Genomic DNA, 19,612 nt, shown 5'->3' on the forward strand with positions numbered 1-19,612 from the left:
TATAACTTAAGCAATCTTTGATGCTGTCTCCATCCCTCTGAAGGGACAAAGAAACTGTTAATAAATTTAGGAGGGAAAAAAAGGGGAAGATCACATCATTAAAAAAAGGAATACCGGTTTTGGGCCATACCTTTTCAGGAGAAGAGTCTTATATAGGATAAGAAAGAATTAGGTAAACTGCATAAAGCCTCCAGTTCTCAATGATTCACTTTGATTTGAAGGTAGTCTTTTGTTACAACTCCGTTTTACTACTTTAAGATGCTGAATCAATGGTCGGACCCTCAAGTGTTTATCTTGTATGTAATGTGCCCTATAGATATAAATACACATACAAGTATGCCAGGATTTCTGTAGAAGAGTGTATGCCTTAGCATTATTTGTAATCAACAAAAACTATTAACATTTAGTGGAGTATTGTAGAAGGCTATGTGGTTGTTAAAAAAATGAGGGGGAGCTGTTTATGTGGTGATACAATATACCCTGGGGTAAAAGCTTAAACTGAGTATGGTGTCCATAAGGTATGTTCAAACTTTTTAAAAACTGCATGTATGCACAAAGGAGGTCAGACAAAGTGCCAAAGACCAATTAACAGTGGTCATCTCTAAATCTAAGCCACATTTCTGTATTTGAATTTTTTAAAAAAGTTAAGCACCTTAACTCCATAATTAAAAAGACAAAAAAAAGGGGGGGGGCACCTGGCTGGCTTGGTGGAGCACACTGGATGCAGAGATTACCTAAAAATAACATCTTAAAAAAAAAAAGACAAAAGTAGAACACCTGTACAACAATTTTTGATACTGCTATAAATTACAGGTACAGAGGCTGACAAATGACCAAATATTTGCTATGAAAACAATAGCAGAAATACAGAAGAGGCTTCACTTCCAATTATACGTTTTTAAAAACAAAAGGGAGTGGATAAGGGAAGATGATATGAATTAAATATGCTAATATTTCATAAACAATAAATAATGGTATCTTATTTAAAAGTTAGAACCTAGATTATTTCTGCCTAGGGAGGAAATCTATAGTTTTTCCTTGGATTTACAATTTCCTCCTATGCACTGAAACCAATTCTAGGGAGGGAACTGAATGAACATTTGCAGTAGTGAGAAAAAGCGTTCTTCCACATAAGACTGAGTGGTTCCAAAGAGGACGAAGTAGGATTTTATCAGGACCATACAAAAGTTGGGCTAAGCGCAGGATAAAAAAGGCAAAGAAAGTAAGTCTCAGTGCTTGTCTGAGTTTAGGATTTAGAAAGCCACACTGCACCCCTCGAGCATTTGAGGGAGACCCGGCTTACGATTCTGGAGCATCTGCATGATGTGTTCCTTGATCATCGGCAGCACCAGCTTCCCACCGAGTCCGCACGCCATTCGGTCCAGGGCGCTTTCCCCAGCAACTGCATTGCTGCACACAGACCAGAGAAGGGATTGACCTCGCTCAACAACACAAGAACTGTGCACTGGATACACGTACATCTAAACACATTATCACATTCAACTAAGGCTGAGAAAGACCAACTCAAGCCGTCTTCCAAATGTATGAAGTTGCGAGCTAAAAATCCAGAATTAAAGAAGAGGGGGAGGGCACATAACATCTTCTTGATTCATTCACCCTGGCGTAACAAGTCCCGTGTCTCAATCTTAACTTTCAAGACTCTGCTCTCTCTCTCCCTCTTCTGCACACACCCCTCACTAAAGCTTTGATGCTTTCGAGACTCAGAGGTATGAGCGGAGTGTTTAGAAGAGCCTTGTTATCTCCTCTCCTGGACACATGCCCTTCAAACTCCTCAACGGACAGAACGCGGGAAACTGAAAGCTGGGCTGAGACTCTGGAGACTGTCTTCCTTGCTGTGAGCTCATTTGCTTTCTAAGGGGTGCAAACTGCACTGCCACAAATTATGCACAGGGGAAACTCAATTCCAGTGTTTTCACTGACGGAAGAAACTGAAGAAACCTGGCCGTCAGAGCTTTCTGCACTGTTCTGAGGGAGTGAGTCTCTCGTGCCGATCATCGCAAACGGTCAGGGGGAGCAGACAATACAGAGGGAGCTGTAAATATCTTGAGGATTACTCAAATTCATCTTGGAAATATATTTAAGACCTGTTTACTCACAGATAAGAGAATCTTATTCATCTAGAGCAGAAAAAATTGCTTTTGAAAGGCCAGGAAGCAGCACAGTACAGTAACTGAACCGGAGCAACGGTCAGTCTGACCAGTCTGAGCCTGCTCTTCCCTGCAGCCCGATGAAGTGATTTCCAGTGGAGGGTTCCTTGCATATAGTTCAAAACAGCATTCCAACCAGAGTAGGCACTTCTAACCATGGGACTAGCCGCAAAACACACTGTATATTCTGTAAGGCAAATGTCTTTAATTTTACCTAATACCTGTTACAGTAGCTTATACCAACTACCAGCCTTTCAGGGGAATACTTTCGATTCTTTTTTTTTTTTTTTTTTTTAATAAAGATTTTATTTATTTGACAGAGAGAGATCACAAGTAGGCAGAGAGAGAGAGAGGAGGAAGCAGGCTCCCTGCTGAGCAGAGAGCCTGATGCAGGACTTGATCCCAGGACCCTGAGATCATGACCTGAGCCAAAGGCAGCGGCTTAACCCACTGAGCCACCCAGGCGCCCTTTTTGTTTTTTGTTTTTTTTTTTTTAAAGATTATTCATTTATTTATTTGAGAGAGAGAGATCACAAGTAGGCAGAGAGGCAGGCAGAGTGAGAGGGGAAAGCAGGCTCCTGGCTGAGCAGAGAGCCCGATGGCGGGGCTAGATCCCAGGACCCTGAGATCATGACCTGAGCCAAAGGCAGAGGCTTAACCCACTGAGCCACCCATGCGCCCCTCGGTTCTCTTTAAGAGAGAGAGATAGTATGACGCACTGGAAAGAGTAAGAGAAATGGTATGAAACCCCAGTCTACAGACTGGCTAAACAAAACCCGGAGAGATCACTCAACCTCGCCCCTCCATTTCTGAATCTACCTGAGAATGGACCTTTAGGGCCACTGAAAGAATCCATGAAGGTAATGCTGCATTCGCATTTAAGAGGAGACCATCAACACCACTGGGCAGTGACTTAGATTCTGGCGGTCTCTGCCATAGGAATCTGTATCCATGACAGCCTCTTAAATCTGAGTAAGTTAAAAAGTAGCTCCGGTGTCACTGTACCTTGGAGTACAAATCTTGCCACCACTGTCTCCTCTCTAGCCTAAGGTTAACTTGTGCGAAATTGGGAAATCAGAGCATTTTGCCAGGAACTGTGTGGAAACAACTATTTTAAGTGAGGTCTACACATATAAAAGCATTTTTCACAATAAAGCTTCTTTACACATACTTTAAGATACTCTTACACTAAAAAAAAACATTGAAAACTTAGAGTAAGATGGGGTGGAAAAGATTATCTACTTTATTAAAAATATTTAAAGAATCTGACACAAAGCCGAAGTGTCAGGTGCCCACGTGGCTCAATCGGTTAAGCGTCATGATCCTTCGGCTCAAGTGGAAACTCTGGAATCCCAGAAGAGAGTCCTACATTGGGCTCTCCGTTCAGTGGGGAGTCTGCTTCTTCCTCTGACCCTCCCCCATCTCATGCTTTCTCTCAAATAAAATCTCAATTAAAAACAAAAACAAAAACAAACCCAAGTGTCCCAGTTTCCAAACATAAGTTTAACTTTAGATTACAGAATGCAGCAGGAAGAGATGGGCCCTAGAACCCCAAACTCTTGCTGTAAGCTGTACTCACTCCATTTCGCCAAGGGTGCCTCCAACAAAGCGTCCGGCACGCGCAATTTACCTGTCAAAGTCATCATCTTCCAGCTCATCTGCATTTGCCCAATCCTCATCCTCTTCGAGGTCAACCATCATCGCTAACATCTGAGGAACTAAAGCAAATCATCATTTCATACCCAAATACTGTGGCTTTTTTATTTTATCAGTATCACTGCTTACGAACAAGAATTTTAAATAAAAACCAAAGGGTTTACTTTGTCTCTAAGACAGAAAAATTATTTGCCTATGCCCTCAACATCTGGTTTGTTAATTTTTTACCCTTTTGCCACATTTGCTTTAGATCTTGTTCTGCTTAAGAAGTAACATTAAAAATAAAAGTCAAACTTCCCAGATACTATTATATTCTTTCCTTTATCACCAGAGGGTAGCACTGCCTAAAATCTATGCCTCATTCCCAGGTGTTTTTACACTTGAACTACAGATTTCTCTGTATACAAAATACAGGACTAGCTCAAGCTTTTAATTTTTACACAATAAATAATACCATATTACATGTATCCTTGGGCAATCTGTTTTCTTCTCAACACACATGGATTTCAACTTCATTCCTTCATGGTGTTCTATTACATAAACACACTACTCTACTAATTGGTATTTTAGTTGTTTCTAATTTTCTCCCTATTACAAAATTTGCTTTGATGAGATTACTGTTCACACATCCTTGACAAGTTTGACTTCAGGGCATGAAATTGTTCCAGGTATCTTCAATATTAATAAGAAAGATTAACTGTTCAGTATAGTGGTTGCATAAGCGTGCACTGCTCCAGAAGTCTGAAAGAACACCTGTCTTATTTCATGACCATGTGTGAGATGCTCTGGAGCTGTAAGAGTCCTCTGCTCCACACCTTTCATCAACAGTTGGTAACTGTTGAACTTTGTGGCAACTTGGGACACCCCAACTGCACTGGTGTTTACTGACACTGAGCAGCCCTCATTAGCTCGTTCCAATTCCTCCCTTATGAATTTCTGGTTCCTACCTGCTGCGTTGCCTGTTTGCTACAGATCTGAACTTGCTGAAGTCTGTGCAACTTATCCTGTTTTCACTTACGGTATATTTGGTCAAAAAACTGTTTTAGTATTCACAAATTTAGCAATGTTTGCATCTATGGCTTGTGAGTCACTCTTAAAAAACAAAACAACTTTCTCTACTCTCAAGCTTTACTTTTAAAGAGTATTTATCATTTAGATATTTAATCAACCCCAAATTGGTTTTTATAGGGTATCTGAGGTTGGGATAGATTTTTGCCACAGAATGGCCTTTAGTCAACTATCTTTGAGAGTCCGCTGTATTTCCAGGTGAACGGATCCACTCGTAGATCCATCTGCTTCCTACGACCCATTTGTCTCCCTTTATAACCAACAATTTCTACATAGTCATAGGTGAGAAGGCTAGATCTCTACTTTGCTCCTGTAAATTGTCTTGGCTACTTCAGGACCTATACTATTTTACATGAATTTCAGGATCAACCTTATGACCAACTTCACTGGATTTTGACTGAAACTGTAACAGGTTATACATAAGTTTGAGGAGAACTGATATTTAGTTCTCCTATCGGTCTTTCAACATGTTACCCAATTTCTCCCATAAAAGTCTTCCACATTTTCTGATTGATTTCCAGGTATCACAAGTCATGCCTACAACACTGGGATTTCAGAATATCTGCAGCACAGCCACCGTGCTGGGTCCATGCACATAAATACGTACAAAAAGACGTTTCTCCACTTTCATCTGATAGTAAAAGAACATTCATTACATTCTCAGCAAAGCTGTGAGTTTACACAACTCTCAGCAAGTTCATCCAACAATTTTTCTACTTTTAACACAAATTATTTAAAGACCTTTGACTTACTGGTCTGTGCAACAATGTTGGTATGTTTTCTTAACATAGCAGCTGCAGTCTCAGATAGGGTCACGATTACCTCAAGGGCAAGCTGGCGTTGCATATTATTGAGGCTGGTGTCTCCACACAACTACAGAGAAGATGTATTTGTATGTGTTTAATAGTTTAGATTACTAAGAAGAATAAACAGATCATTTACCAAAATACCAAATTTACCTTTAGACTTAGCTGTAAAGTAGCTTCTAAATGAGGACGCAAATACTTTGGAACGGTATCTGCAATCTCAACAAGGGATTTGAGGACTGAATCGTCATTCTGGTAGCACGAGTCATTCACCGCCTGGAAAAAATGAAAAGAAAAAAGGTCTATGTCCAAGAGTCACTTTATAGATATGATGCCTCTCTGTCAAAACATTGGTTAAGATGCAGACAACAGAATAATATTACTGAAGAGCATTTTCACTAAATAACAACTTAGGAATCTATAGAAGCAAATTCACAGCCACATGTATACCTTCCTTTTGACTAAAATTAACTGGAAACATACAAATATTTAAATCCAAGTCAGAATTATAGTAACTAGCACAATAAGCTTAAGGCTGTCAAGGAATTCTTTTCATGACCATAAAGAATCCCTTTCCTCTGTCCCTCCAATATCCAAATCCTTGTCTTTTTCAGACATGCAGTAAATACTAGACCTTATGTATGGTACATTTAATGTGTCCAGGGACACCTGAGTGGCTCAGTCGGTTAAGCGTCTCCCTTCGGTTCAGGTCATGATTCCAGAGTCCTGGGATCGAGTCCCACATCCCGGTCCTTCCTCAGCAGGGAGCTTCCTTGTCCCTCTCCCTCTGCCTGCTGTTCCCCCTGCCTGTGCTCTATCTCTGACAACTTAATAAAATTGAAAAAAAAAAAAAAAGTGTCCAATATTACTCAGTTTATTTCTCTTTGACATCAAGTTAGCTCACTGTGGTATTTAAGAGTACATTTGTATGGAGGTGCCTGAGTGACTCAGCGGGTTAAAGCCTCTGCTTTTGGGCGCCTGGGTGGCTCAGTGGTTAAGCCGCTGCCTTCGGCTCGGGTCATGATCTCAGGGTCCTGGGATCGAGTCCCGCATCGGTCTCTCTGCTCAGCAGGGAGCCTGCTTCCTCCTCTCTCTCTCTGCCTGCCTCTCTGCCTACTTGTGATTTCTCTCTGTCAAATAAAGAAATAAAATCTTAAAAAAAAAAAGCCTCTGCTTTTGGCCCAGGTCATGATCCCAGGGTCCTGGGATCGAGCCCTGCATCAGGTCTTAAAAAAAAAAAAAAAAAAAAAAAGAGTACATTTGTATGTACCATTGCCTATTTCAGAGTGACAACTCCTAGAAGTTTTGGCTAACATTTTAACTTACTCTAAATTCAGGAGAAGAAAAATATGAGATTAGACTTAAGCAGTGAGTAACTCCCCAATTTTTTAGGTAGTAAACCACTAAAACAGAATGGAAAAGTTCATGTTTGTCATTGACCCAAACTATCTTCAGTTTGACAGCACAGGGAGAAGTTTCTACTGGACCCAGCAAAATTACTCTGGAATACGCAGAATACATACAGGTCTTTTCAGTTTTAACTCCTCCAAATCCTCTCTAACCCAGTGTCCTCAAGGGGGACACTATTTCTCCCACTTTTCTTGGTTGTCACAACGACTGAGGAAGGGCAAAGTCCGGGTTTCTAGATAGCCCACATCTGTGACACAAATGCTCCCGAGGAACTCACAAGACAATAAAAGTCAGATACTTCTAAAACTGAAAAACTCATTTATAATGATCTGAACCTAAAACCTAACTCACAAATTATTTTTTGTCTGCTTTTAATGTACCATGATTTCCCCCACCTGGAAGTGCAAATTCTATATAAATTAAGAATGGATACATATTTCGTTTTGTCCAGATTTTTACCATTTCTGGAAATCAAATCATCAATACTAACTGCATTCACAGTGTTTGCCTTGTCAATTGTATCTGTCAGTCCACATGTTTAGCCACCATGTTTGTATATGTCAATTAAAAATCACCGAGTCTATGTCTTTTGTTGTAGCCATGCCCTACCATTTATAGATTGAAAAGCATGCCATTTCAGTTTATTCTTTTCTTTTTACTTCTTCTTTGTGTTAACTTAGGGCAATATATTTGTATTTTTAAAACTATGTGTACATAAGCATGTCACCTATGCATTTCAAAATCGAAGATGCAGTTATTACAAAATATGGGTCTAACAAGTTGCTCTAACTTATACAGTGTTCTTTTACTTTCTGATTAAGGCAGAAAAGTATCCCTAAATTAGTTAACACCTTTGGAATCCAATACTGACAATTAACCATAATCTGTTCACTTTATAGTACAAACCATTTCAAGTCCTGGGCTTAAGAGTAAGGACTACTGTCCAGTTAGGGTTTGGATCACATTTCCGTCACTTACCAACACTGTGATTTTGGGCAAGTTTCTTACCCTCTCCTCTTTAGCTTCTCCTTCTGTCAAATGGGCATTAAGTTTCATGGGTTATTTGGCTGATCCTATGGTAATAACTTATGTGGTTATATATTCAATAGCCATAAATTGCTTTTATCATTTACGTTCTGGAAAAATTTGAAATCCTAAATATTTTAAAAGACCAAGAGTCTATGAAAGGCAGGAGATCAGAGTTCAGTGGGGACAGAGGCTTGCATGTTTTGTTCACTGCTGAATCCCTAACGTCCAGTGTCAGCACACAGTAGGCAACCAACATACTGAATAAATGAATACAACAGAGAACTCTGATGGGACCTTCAACTACAGAAAACCAGTAGGATACAACTATCACTCGTTTGTACTGTTTTCCTACCTGTAGGAATCCAGGTAACAAGTCTGCAAAATGTTTGAACAGGGCAACGTTATGCTCATTTGCGAGGATAAACGCAGCTGTCGCTCTCGCAGATAATGTCCTGATCTAAAATGAAGACGGTAAAACAGGTCAAACGTGCGAAATTTTTGATGGATGCAGGTTCAAGATTTCTTACTCAAGATGAAATTTTTCTTCATCAGTAAAACTAGTATTTATATTTTGAAGTATTAAAACTAAAGATAATCACCAAATATATACATTTCCTCCCCAAGTTAAATGTTCTATTAAATTTGGTGTTAATATTAATGGAATTGAAATTCTTTACCGATGGATGTTCCTGATCTTGCATACACTGAACTAACATCCGTTTGATAACATCTAAATAGTGCTGCTGTTGGTTCCCAAAAATTCCAGGAAAATTCCTAAAAAAGATCCAAATGACATTATATTTTAGTGAAGCATCAGCTAGAGCATCTAATGCTCTAATCTAACCTTAAACAACAGCCTGACCCAAGGGTGCATTAACCTACAAGGATGAACATCATCTGCCCATCCTCCAAGCAATCCTCTTTTGGGGTTGGGCGAAAGGCAACAGAGTGGAGAGGATTAGACTGACAGCAGGGGCAAGCTGGGCGCTCACATGCTATCAGGAGCCAATCCCAGCCCCATGCTTTATCCTTATCACTCTGCTTCCGTAGGAAGGTGACCTGGAGTACAGGACGGGACAAAAGCAAGTACAAGGTTTCAGATGATAGCTGCAGTAACCGTGCTGCCTGACAATCTGCTCCTAGACTCGGTCGGTAATCCAGGTAGTCCAAGTTCTGTTCTACTGCAACTGTGGTTAGCAATTACAATGAATACTTTCAATTAATTCTGTACTCTAGATTACCAATACAGGTGAGATACATCTGAAAACTGAGGTAGAAAATGGTGGAGTATCTACCCTTATCCTTTTCTGATGTTCAAGACAGATCTCATTTTTAAAAATGTACATATCTTGGAAAGTTATAAATCTAATTAATTTTTACCACAGAACTGTATAACATGGACATATTTTTTCTTAGTGCAGATAATCATAATTCTCAACTTTGACCATTTGCTTATAAGTATACAGAAGTTTATTAAAACACTGTGTAAAGTTTGGCTATAGAAGATCCAGAAAACAATGGGGATTCACCAGCCTTTTCTTTTTTCTTCAAGATTTCATCATTCAAATGGCTTTTTAAAAGATATATTTATCCTAGTATACTGTGTCAATCTCCAAATAAAGAAGAAAATATCTTTCTTGGAATCATAAAAGGCAAAGGATTTTTTAAAAAACTGCAGAGAACCCTTGTGTACAAAAAAGGATTATAAAATGAAATTAAAAGCTTTTTTTTTTTTTAATCAATTTTACTTCCAACACAAATACCAAGTTCACCTAAAGGCATTATTTAAGTCTAAAAAGTCAGACTAGAACAATCCATTAAAATGTGTTTTGCACATTCATGACATTCAATTTCTCAGGACATTAAGATAAATGTATGTACCAGAAAATGTGAAGGGCAGCTTCCCGCAGTCCCATATTTTGAGAGCTCACTGAATCAAAAAGGAACTTCAAACCTTCAGGCCACTGATTGTTGCCATCCTCATCTAAAAGTAAAGAAATCAAGGCACGAAGTGTAGAAGTCAAAACTTCAAAAAATGAAGGGTTATTCTTTTCATTTTATAAGCCTCAAAGTATGTAGCAGTAGAAAATGTCACATGCTCTACATTAAAAAAAAAAAAAAATCCTAATACAATTAGGTTCTTTAACCATAAACATGGCATTCTAATCTTATAAAAAAAGCAACCGTGTTTTTGGGTTACGTAAGAAGAGATATCAACAGTGGTTATTTCCAAGGAGTAGCATTTGGAGAAAAGGCAGCACCATGACTATTTGATTGGTTAACTCTTATTTACACTATAGCTATTAAAGAGTTTATTTTTTTATTTTTATTTTTTTAAGATTTTATTTATTCATTTGACAGAGAGAAATCACAAGTAGATGGAGAGCAGGCAGAGAGAGAGAGAGAGAGAAGCAGGCTCCCTGCTGAGCAGAGAGCCCGATGCGGGACTCGATCCCAGGACCCTGAGATCATGACCTGAGCCGAAGGCAGCGGCCCAACCCACTGAGCCACCCAGGCACCCCTAAAGAGTTTATTTTTAAAAAGAATTTATTTTTACAAGAGAGAGAGATAGGGTGTGTGAGAGGGGGTCGGGGTTGGGGGAGGTAGAAGGGAGAAGCAGATTCCCTCAGCAGGGAGCCCGATGCGGACTCCATCCCAGAACCCTGGGATCATGACCTGAGCCAAAGGCAGATACTTAACCAACTAAGTCATCCAGGTGCCTTTGTGGGGTTTTTTAAAGTTTTTATTTATTTATATATACTATTGCTATTAAAGAGTTTTAAAAAAGGGCAAAGTTAGTATTTGGTATCAAGATCTTGAAGCCAAAACACTGTAAATATTACCTTCAAACTGGAGAAGATCCAAGAATGGAAATCCCAGGACCCAGAGCAGTACTCATGCTAAAAAGGTGCTTATTTTTAAACCAGATTTTAAAATAAAGAATTTTTGTGGCAATTTGTAGTAAAAATGAGTGACCACAAAAATCTGTACTAGTTAAAAGACTCACAAATTATACTGTCACAAAGAATTTTAAAAGTTGTAGAAATTACAGATGACTTATATATGCACTTTTCCTTTTTAAAAAATTTCCCTTACATATTTTCTGAATTTTTTTGAAATGGCAAATGTGCTACTCACCTGACATTAAAAAAAAGAAAACCAAAACAAACCTTAATCAGTCCCTTTAACATAATGATCGTGCTTGGGAGCTAGGAGAATGAAATTGCTATTAAAAAAAAAATCTATGGAGAGCATACTTCGAAACACTGTGGAAACCTTTTCATTATTAAGTGATTTTGAATTAGAAATGGTATGTGCACCTAACACAATTCTTATCTGCACACTTCAACTTGAAAACAGATTTTCTAGGCTACTTTAAAAATTCAAATTTAAAGGTTTCAGGGGGTTTTGAACTTATTTAAAATAATTTAACACATTTCCTATTTTTAAGAATTGGCTGATATCAGTCAGCTGACTTGAACAACTGACTTGGCATTATTGGTAGTGGAGATTAAGAAATTAGTGTCATACCCTAATACCCAGCAAATGCACTACTAGGTATTTATCCAAAGGATACAAAAAAAAGTGGATTCAAAGTGGGCACGTGCACCTCAATGTTTGTAACAGCACTATCAACAATCGCCAAATTATGGGAAGAGCCCAAATGTCATCGAACTTAAGAAACAAAACAGATGAACACAGAAGAAAGAAAAGAAAAATAAAATCATAAAAGGAGGCAAATCACAGAGACTCTTAACCACAGACAATAAACCAAGGGTTGCTGGAGGGGAGGTGGGCTGGGTATAGGCTAGATGGGTGATAGGTATTAAGGAGGGCACTTGTGATGAGCACTGGGTGTTGTATTTAAGTGATGAATCACTCAGTTCTACTCCTGAATCAATACTACACTGCATGTTAGTTAAGTATTAAATTAAAAAAATATTAGTCGTGATTTACTAATAAGCACAACCAACAATATTCTCCCATTTAGCCCTTATCCTCATGAGGTATCCTTTTCAACCTTTAAAAAGACTGCCTAAATGAATTGAGTTTAACATCATATCTATGAATGGGGTGCCTGGCTGGTGCAGTTGGTTAAGCATCTCTTGGTTTCAGCTCAGGTCATGATCTCAAGGTCATGAAATCAAGCCCTGTTTTGGGCTCTGTGCTCAGCGCAAAGTCTGCTTAAGATTCTCTCTCCCCTCTCCCCACTCTGTGTCTCTAAAATAAATGAATAGTTAAAAAAAAAAATCCTATCTCTGAATCGGTCAGAAAAAAAAAAAGCATATTCAATTACATTATTATTTTTAGTGTGACCCAAAAGGGTTTTGATTATTGGTAAAATGCATTTTTAGAGATTTTCCTTTTATTTCACTGTTTAAAAACATTTTGGGAGTATTTCATAAAGTACACAGTATAGTGGTATAATAGCCTATGTGCATAATTTATTAATATACAAATATAATAGCAAAAACTCCCAGAGTCAACACATTTTTGCTTCTGTTGGCAAGTTTAATCTACAAAGTAGGTTTAAGTTACACTGTACTTTCAAAACTTTACAGATCAAGGAGGAAATAAAACTGACAATTTTTAAGCAAACTGCAAAATTCTTTCTCCACACAGATGTTCTGAAGATCAACAGACAAGTACTTCACAAACATCTGTAATTTTTAGCTTTAAATGCAGAATCCATAATCATTCTCATTTCGAAGAGAGTAAATCGTACTCAGGTACTTAAGAATCTTCCTTTAAGATTCAACTGAAAAAAAAAAAAAAAGAAAAAGAAAAAAAAGAAGGCTATACTCATTTTCATCTAGAATACAAGAATGAATGTATCTACATACACACCTATTAAATTCCTGGCCAGCTCTGCAGCAATATCACAAATTTTTTTCCTCATGCTGGACTGGGTTTCCATTTGAATAATCATCAGTAGTTCACTCTTGATGGCAGTCTGAACATCAGAAGGAAGAGTTGGATAGACTTCATCAAACGCAGAGGACAAAAGACGTCTTAGGAGAACAGCAGCCATTTGTCTAGCCTATAAATGGATCATGTGGTTAATAACTTGTGTGTCTTGGGAGAGAAAAAAATTTCCAACAAACTACATTCACTCCACCACTGATGTATTTTACTATTCTATTTTTACAATTCATTTCAAAAGCAAAAACTAGGAAAATACACAAACTCTTGTCACATTAGCCTACTGTATAGAAAATGCTACCCACAATCTGTTTTTTGTTCAAAGCTAAGGAAAAATCCCTCAACACAGATTACAAATAGGAAAATTCTTAGCCATGATAAACCTATCTTTAATTTCTACTTTTAATACATTCTTTTAAGAAAAAGAAATTAATATACCCTTAGGATGCTCCTTACCTACTTCTCCACCTGGCTGTCATTCTAGTTTACCTAATCTGACTCCTAGCCTGGCCTATCTCGCTGTATCACAGCCCTTTCATTAGCCTCTTAGATATCATGCTATCAAACCCACTTATCTTTATGCTTCATTCGAGCAAACAAACATTGTAAGTTTCTAGTGCCTAAAAGCACTAATCAATCTCAATGTGTATATTCTTATCCCATTTAAAAATCTGTAAAATTGGGGCGCCTGGGTGGCTCAGTGGGTTAAAGCCTCTGCTCAGGTCATGATCCCAGGGTCAGGGATAGAGCCCCGCATCGGGCTCCCTGCTCGGCAGGAAGCCTGCTTCCCTTCCTCTCTCTGCCTGCCTCTCTACTTATAATCTCTGTCTGTTCAAATAAATAAATAAATCTTAAAAAAAAAAAAATCTGTAAAATATATTTAAGTTTGGCATTTTCTGTATAATATTCCTTTACATTATTTGAAGATAAATACCGTTTTAAAATTTTATCATATTAAATCAACAAGCCATTGAAACTATAAAACACAATTTTTCATCTTTTGTTTCATTTCTGGATGGCAACTACTCATTATCACTATAATCAGTTTGGGACGGTGACCAACAAAAAGGAGTTAAGCTACACAAATAAAATGTGCCAATTTTTTTCTCAAGTCATTTTTCACTGAATCTTTTTACCTTATTACTTTTGGCAAAGAACAAACTTTTAAAGAAATCTTTAATGCTCTAGAAAGGATTCAAAGTGGTTAAAATCCTTGTAAAAGTAGTTCAAGTTTATGCAGTTCTCACACTTACATTGACAACTATGAAGCCACAATCAAGATCCTGAGGCTAGTTCACAATCATCTAATTCCTAAATCAAATCAAGATTTAAAAAGGGTTCAATATATGTTTTTTAAAATAAAATTCGATAGTTTTTAGTAGTATTTATTCTTGGCTTTAAAATTTGTTTCATAGCGGGTGCCTGGGTGGCTCAGTTGGTTACGTGTCTGCCTTCAGCTGACATCAGATCTCAGGTCCTGGGACCCAGCCCCACATTGGGCTCAGTGGGGAGTCTGCTTCACCCTCTCCCCCTTCCCCTCTTCCCTATCCACGCCCTCTCTCTGAGCGCGCTCTCTCTCAAATAAAATCCTAAAAAAAAAAAAGTTTCACAACCAACTTGATTCAATCTTTAACAATTAAAATAGCCAACTGTTTTTAAAGATGTTACTTTACATTTGTTCTTCATATTTAAATTAAAGAATCTATTATAAAAATGAAGAAGTGCCTTCTGTCAGCTATTTTTAGAGACTAGAGCACTTTATACTGTTTTCACCAAAGAACATCAAACTGCCAATTTAAACTAAGTGACCATAAGAAGTCAGGTGTAATACTATGTGGAAGTTTAGTATGACTTCCATTTCCCTCATGCTTTAATATTAGTAAATAAGCTTCACTATACAAATTAACTTAAAAAAAAAAAAAATCATCTCTGTGCCCCGTGTGGGGCTCTAACTCATGATCCCTAAGATCCAGAGTTGTATGCTCCATGAACTGAGCCGGCCGGGCTTTCCTCACTTTACAAATTCTCAATCCCATGTTTCATAGGTGGGATTGGTTTTCTAGACTTGGGGTATTTTGATACCTTTTCCAAAATAAAGAAAATATTCATTTAACATTTAATATATATAAGAGTATTACTTCTGGAAAGGAAAAAAAAAATCCGCTGCTAAACATAGGAAAGCAGTAAGAAACAGTAAATCTGAATTTGGTAGAGTAACAAGGTCCTTGCTAAAAACCGTGATTTAAAAAGGATTCAACAAAGTGTCTCTGTCCCTAAACATCTTTAGCACATACTCTTTACTACCTAGAGATGACTATAAGCATAAAAATTTTTAAGACACATAATACATATTTTCTTAGAAACATCTGGCAACACATTAAAACACCAAATGAATTAATTTCCTCCTTTAGAATGAATTGTTTCATGGAAGAAAAATTTTTTTCTACAGCTACAGATATCACTTAAATTTAATATATTTTTATGTAATTATTTGAAAACCATTAACTTAAAGTGTCCTGAACACATCATTTGACACAGAAAAAAGAAATTTCATTCTTAATAGAGGGTACTCAAAGAAAACTCTAACTGGAAAATAGCTTCTAGCAAATACTAAGTTCAATGTTCTGGTAACATCTATGCAGTCAACAACAGTTCTCATTACCCACAGACCACCATCTAATACCCAACTAGTTTTGTTAGAATGTCATACTCTCAAATACTCAAGTATACCTCCTCAGCAGCTGTTGTATTTCTGATGGCTTGTAAGAGGAATGTGATCTTTGACTGGCCTGGGATATTCTCATAGGTTTCCTACAGGAAAAAAAAAGTTTAAGGTTAGAATATGTTAAAAAATGTCATAAGCACATGAGTGAAAAGAAGTGCAGTGAAGAATGGGCAAGGTCCATGCACAAGAAACCATGTCATCTAGGTCTGGTGGTAAAACTCCCCCGTGAGACACAACATACAATTCAGCGGAAAAAAAGGATGTCTAGAGAGTGACTTTCAAGCTCCCTTCCACCTTCAGCTCTTAAATTTTTCTCATGTATGTGCACAACTTCCAAACTTTTGCTTCTCTGATGAACAGAACTTAAGGCAAAAGAGGGCCAAAAAATTCTTAAATGTGACCTGAGCTACCATACAGTTAACTAAGGGCTCACCTAATATCCCTTTACATCATGGAAAACTACTTATCTTGTCATCATTTTCTAGATCAGATGATATAGAATGGTTCAAGTTAGCACTACTTAACAACCACCAGAGAGATATCTCAGATGAAGGAAGTCCAAGAAAGGGAAAGAAAGCATTCAAATTCTTTATGCTAATTTTTCTTTCAAGCAAAGATTATACTAAAACTTATATACATAAATAAATGAACATGGCCAGGAGACTTTATTATAATTTCTTTAATATCATTTTAATAATTATCTAGAAGTCTAGGTTTTGAGAATTAGGGCACTTCGTTCCTTCTCCGTGAATAATGTAAAATGAGAACACATTGGTTAACAATAAAAAGTTGACACCAATCAAAAGATGATCGTCAAACTGGATCAAAATATAAGATATGCATTTTCTATAAAAGTTGAAGTATAGATTTACATGCACGTATAATTCCAACAATAGCAGTCTTTTACTGTGGAAAATACATCATTCTCTGAAATATACTTGGAATCGTTTTCCCCAAGAAGACGCTTACCTTGCCTGCTCTCTGAGAACCACCACCCCATAACCCACCTGGTTTCTCTGGACAGAAGTGACAAGGACAAGGGAGGGAACAAAGGGTCTCCCTGAATCCACATCTACCTTATTATAACTTTTTTTAAGTACTCTTTGGCATCTCTGAGATAGTGACAAATAAGGAAATAAAGGCTCAGAAGTGAAATGACCTGCCAAAGGTCACATACAATAAGCATTAGAAAGAACTCTGGTTTTCTGAGGCCAGCGGTACTGGTACTGAATGCTCGCTCTTTCTGGGTTTCACTCCTGGGGGTCCGTCTGACTCCACCAACCAACCAGTTCTATTTATGCAGTGTGCTACACAGTTCTCAAACTTCTCAAACATATCTCAATCCGAAGAATACGTGCAGGGGAAAGATTTCATTATCTTCTGATAACCTCAAGTTCTTTTCAAGTACATAGGCACACAGGAATGCAACAACGCTAAGAACTGTGACAACCATTTGCAGCTAAGGAGATGGTCTGAATTTATGTATACACAAATGAGGTAATTTATGTAGAGATATTCATAAGATGATTGCAAAAATGGCTATGTGCCTCGAGGTTTCTCACCTAATCTTTACGAATGCAACTGAAAGACCGGTTATAGCCTTTCCATTTAAACATGGTCTCTCACAGTACAATAAAAATGCCTTTTTAGTCTTTGTACCTAGCCTAGCCCCCATGCACTACAGATGCTATAAATGTTTAACACTTTAATTTCCAGTGGTCTAAATCAAGTTTCAGGGAAAAAATGCTTTACTAGGATATCACTCTCAGAAAACCTTGCCCAGCTGGGACTATTGATTTGACAGTTGTACTATGCTAATTTTAATAGACACTTATAAACAATAAGTCAAATACTAAACTCTATTCCATAAAGAATTAGAAGTCAAAGGAGAAGAGTTTAGTATGAGTGGCATCTGACTCCTGAGACAGGGTTCTCCCCATTTGTTCTGTTCCTCTGTGGCAATCCAGACATAGTATTACATTTACACCGTAACACTGGTCAAGGATAATAGTCTGGCAAAAAGAACACAGCCTTAAAATCAAGTTATTAGCCAAAGTAGGCTGAGTTCCACCAAAACAAGGATGGTATCTTTTTCTCCTTGTATTCCTAGCACCTACCACACTGGAGTGCAGCAAAAACAAAGAACATATATATAAAGACTATATAAAAATACAACTATTCTTTCTAAGAATATTCCTAGGCCAAGCAGGTTCAGTTAATGTTGCCAATGTCATGGCAAACAAAATTTCAATTCCATCTGATTTCACCATGAGCAATCAGACACTGTAAAGCAGATTTCACCTCCCCCTTCCTGCCCACAAAAAAGAAATGTTAGTAAGTACTTATCTCACTCATTCCATAAATATTTATCATGAGCCTGGGACATGGGACAAGTTTCACCTAGTACAACTTTTACCTAGTAAACACCCTGGTTCCTCAAAAATCAAGTACATTTTTTAATATGTTGTCTTCCTTCAATTAAAATCTCATTAATGAAGTTCTGTATTAGAATCAATCAAAAACAAAGTCAATGGAGAAAATAAGAATGTAAAATCCATGCATATGATTAATAAAAAATACTTAAGCTTATGTCACATAAAAATGTTTCATCATGAATGCCATGGACATTCAACTTTGTATTATCTGTCAACTACTTATTTAATTGTTTATTCATGTTATTGTGTTTTGAGACTTAGGGGCATTAGAATCATTTTCTTCAAGCATCAGAAACATGTTTTGTAAAGTTAAAGAAAAAAAAATCCTTGAAGATTTAACAGAAAATATAAAGCCCACCAAATGGTTTATACAATGGATGTTTTAAAAACTTTCAAAAGTTTTAAAGAGAGGGGCGCCTGGGTGGCTCAACAGGTTAAAGTCTCTGCCTTTGGCTCAGGTCGTGATCCCAGGGTTCTGGGATCAAGCCCTGCATCGGGCGGAGAGCAGTGAGCCTGCTCCCCTTCCTCTCTCTCTGCCTGCCTCTCTGCCAACTTGTGATCTCTGTCTGTCAAATAAATGGGGAAAAAAAAAAAAAGTTTTGAAGACCTTTAATGTTTTTAATATATCACAATAAAAGTCTTCTACTGTACTTGATTTCACATCTGAATATAAAATAAGTCACCTTACTCAACAGTTTGGTATTTGTGTCAACTAAGTATTTTTATTTTGACTGAGTAAATTACAAAGATATCTACTGACTGTTTGCCAATTCTTTAGTTAAAAAAAAAAATTCCTGTATTTGCTATATCAGACTGTAATACTCAATTTAGTTTGATTACTTATAAACAGCTCATTTCATAAGGCAAAAAAAGAGGTATGAAAATATTATATGCAGCTAATTTATTTTTCAAATGTTTTCCTTTCTTAAGAAGCTCTACTTCCAGTCCAGCTTTGTGTTATGTGAGACCAGGAAACTACCCCTTTAACATTTATCTTTTTTGGGGTGTCAAATAAATATTATACTTTATAATGCCTAATTTACATATTAATGTTTCCAGGATACACAAAGTAAAATAGAGTCTAAAAAAAGTAAAAATAGAGACTAACAGTATAGTTGACCCTTGAACAAAATGGGTTTGAACTGCACGGGTCCACTTATACATGGACTTTTTTAAATGAATGCAGTATAGTACTGAAATGTATCTTCTCATGATTTTTCTCATAATTGTCTTTTCTCTAGCTTAGCTTCTTGTAAAAATGTAGTACATAGTATGTATAACATTCAAAATATGTGTTAATTGGCTGTTTATGTTACTGGTAAGGCTTCTAGTCAACAGGAGGCTATTGGTTAAGTTTCTGGGGAGTTGGGGGTATGTGAGCCAGTGTCCGAA

General features: G+C 37.3%; 1 protein-coding gene across 1 annotated transcript in view; it reads right to left on the reverse strand.

The window, feature by feature from the left end:
• The window catches only part of IPO5 (importin 5), a 58,580-nt gene that overhangs the window by 20,757 nt on the left and 18,211 nt on the right, over nt 1-19,612 (reverse strand). Inside the window, exons 5-13 of the mRNA XM_059143971.1 lie at nt 15,791-15,871; nt 12,986-13,178; nt 10,019-10,121; nt 8,815-8,911; nt 8,490-8,594; nt 5,852-5,974; nt 5,645-5,765; nt 3,799-3,886; nt 1,304-1,410 (exon numbers count right to left, since the gene is read on the reverse strand). Of these exons, the coding sequence (XP_058999954.1) occupies nt 1,304-1,410; nt 3,799-3,886; nt 5,645-5,765; nt 5,852-5,974; nt 8,490-8,594; nt 8,815-8,911; nt 10,019-10,121; nt 12,986-13,178; nt 15,791-15,871 (1,018 nt within the window). The remainder of the gene's footprint in view (nt 1-1,303; nt 1,411-3,798; nt 3,887-5,644; nt 5,766-5,851; nt 5,975-8,489; nt 8,595-8,814; nt 8,912-10,018; nt 10,122-12,985; nt 13,179-15,790; nt 15,872-19,612) is intronic.

Source organism: Mustela lutreola, chromosome 13, assembly GCF_030435805.1.
Source record: "Mustela lutreola isolate mMusLut2 chromosome 13, mMusLut2.pri, whole genome shotgun sequence".
Taxonomy (NCBI): domain Eukaryota; kingdom Metazoa; phylum Chordata; class Mammalia; order Carnivora; family Mustelidae; genus Mustela; species Mustela lutreola.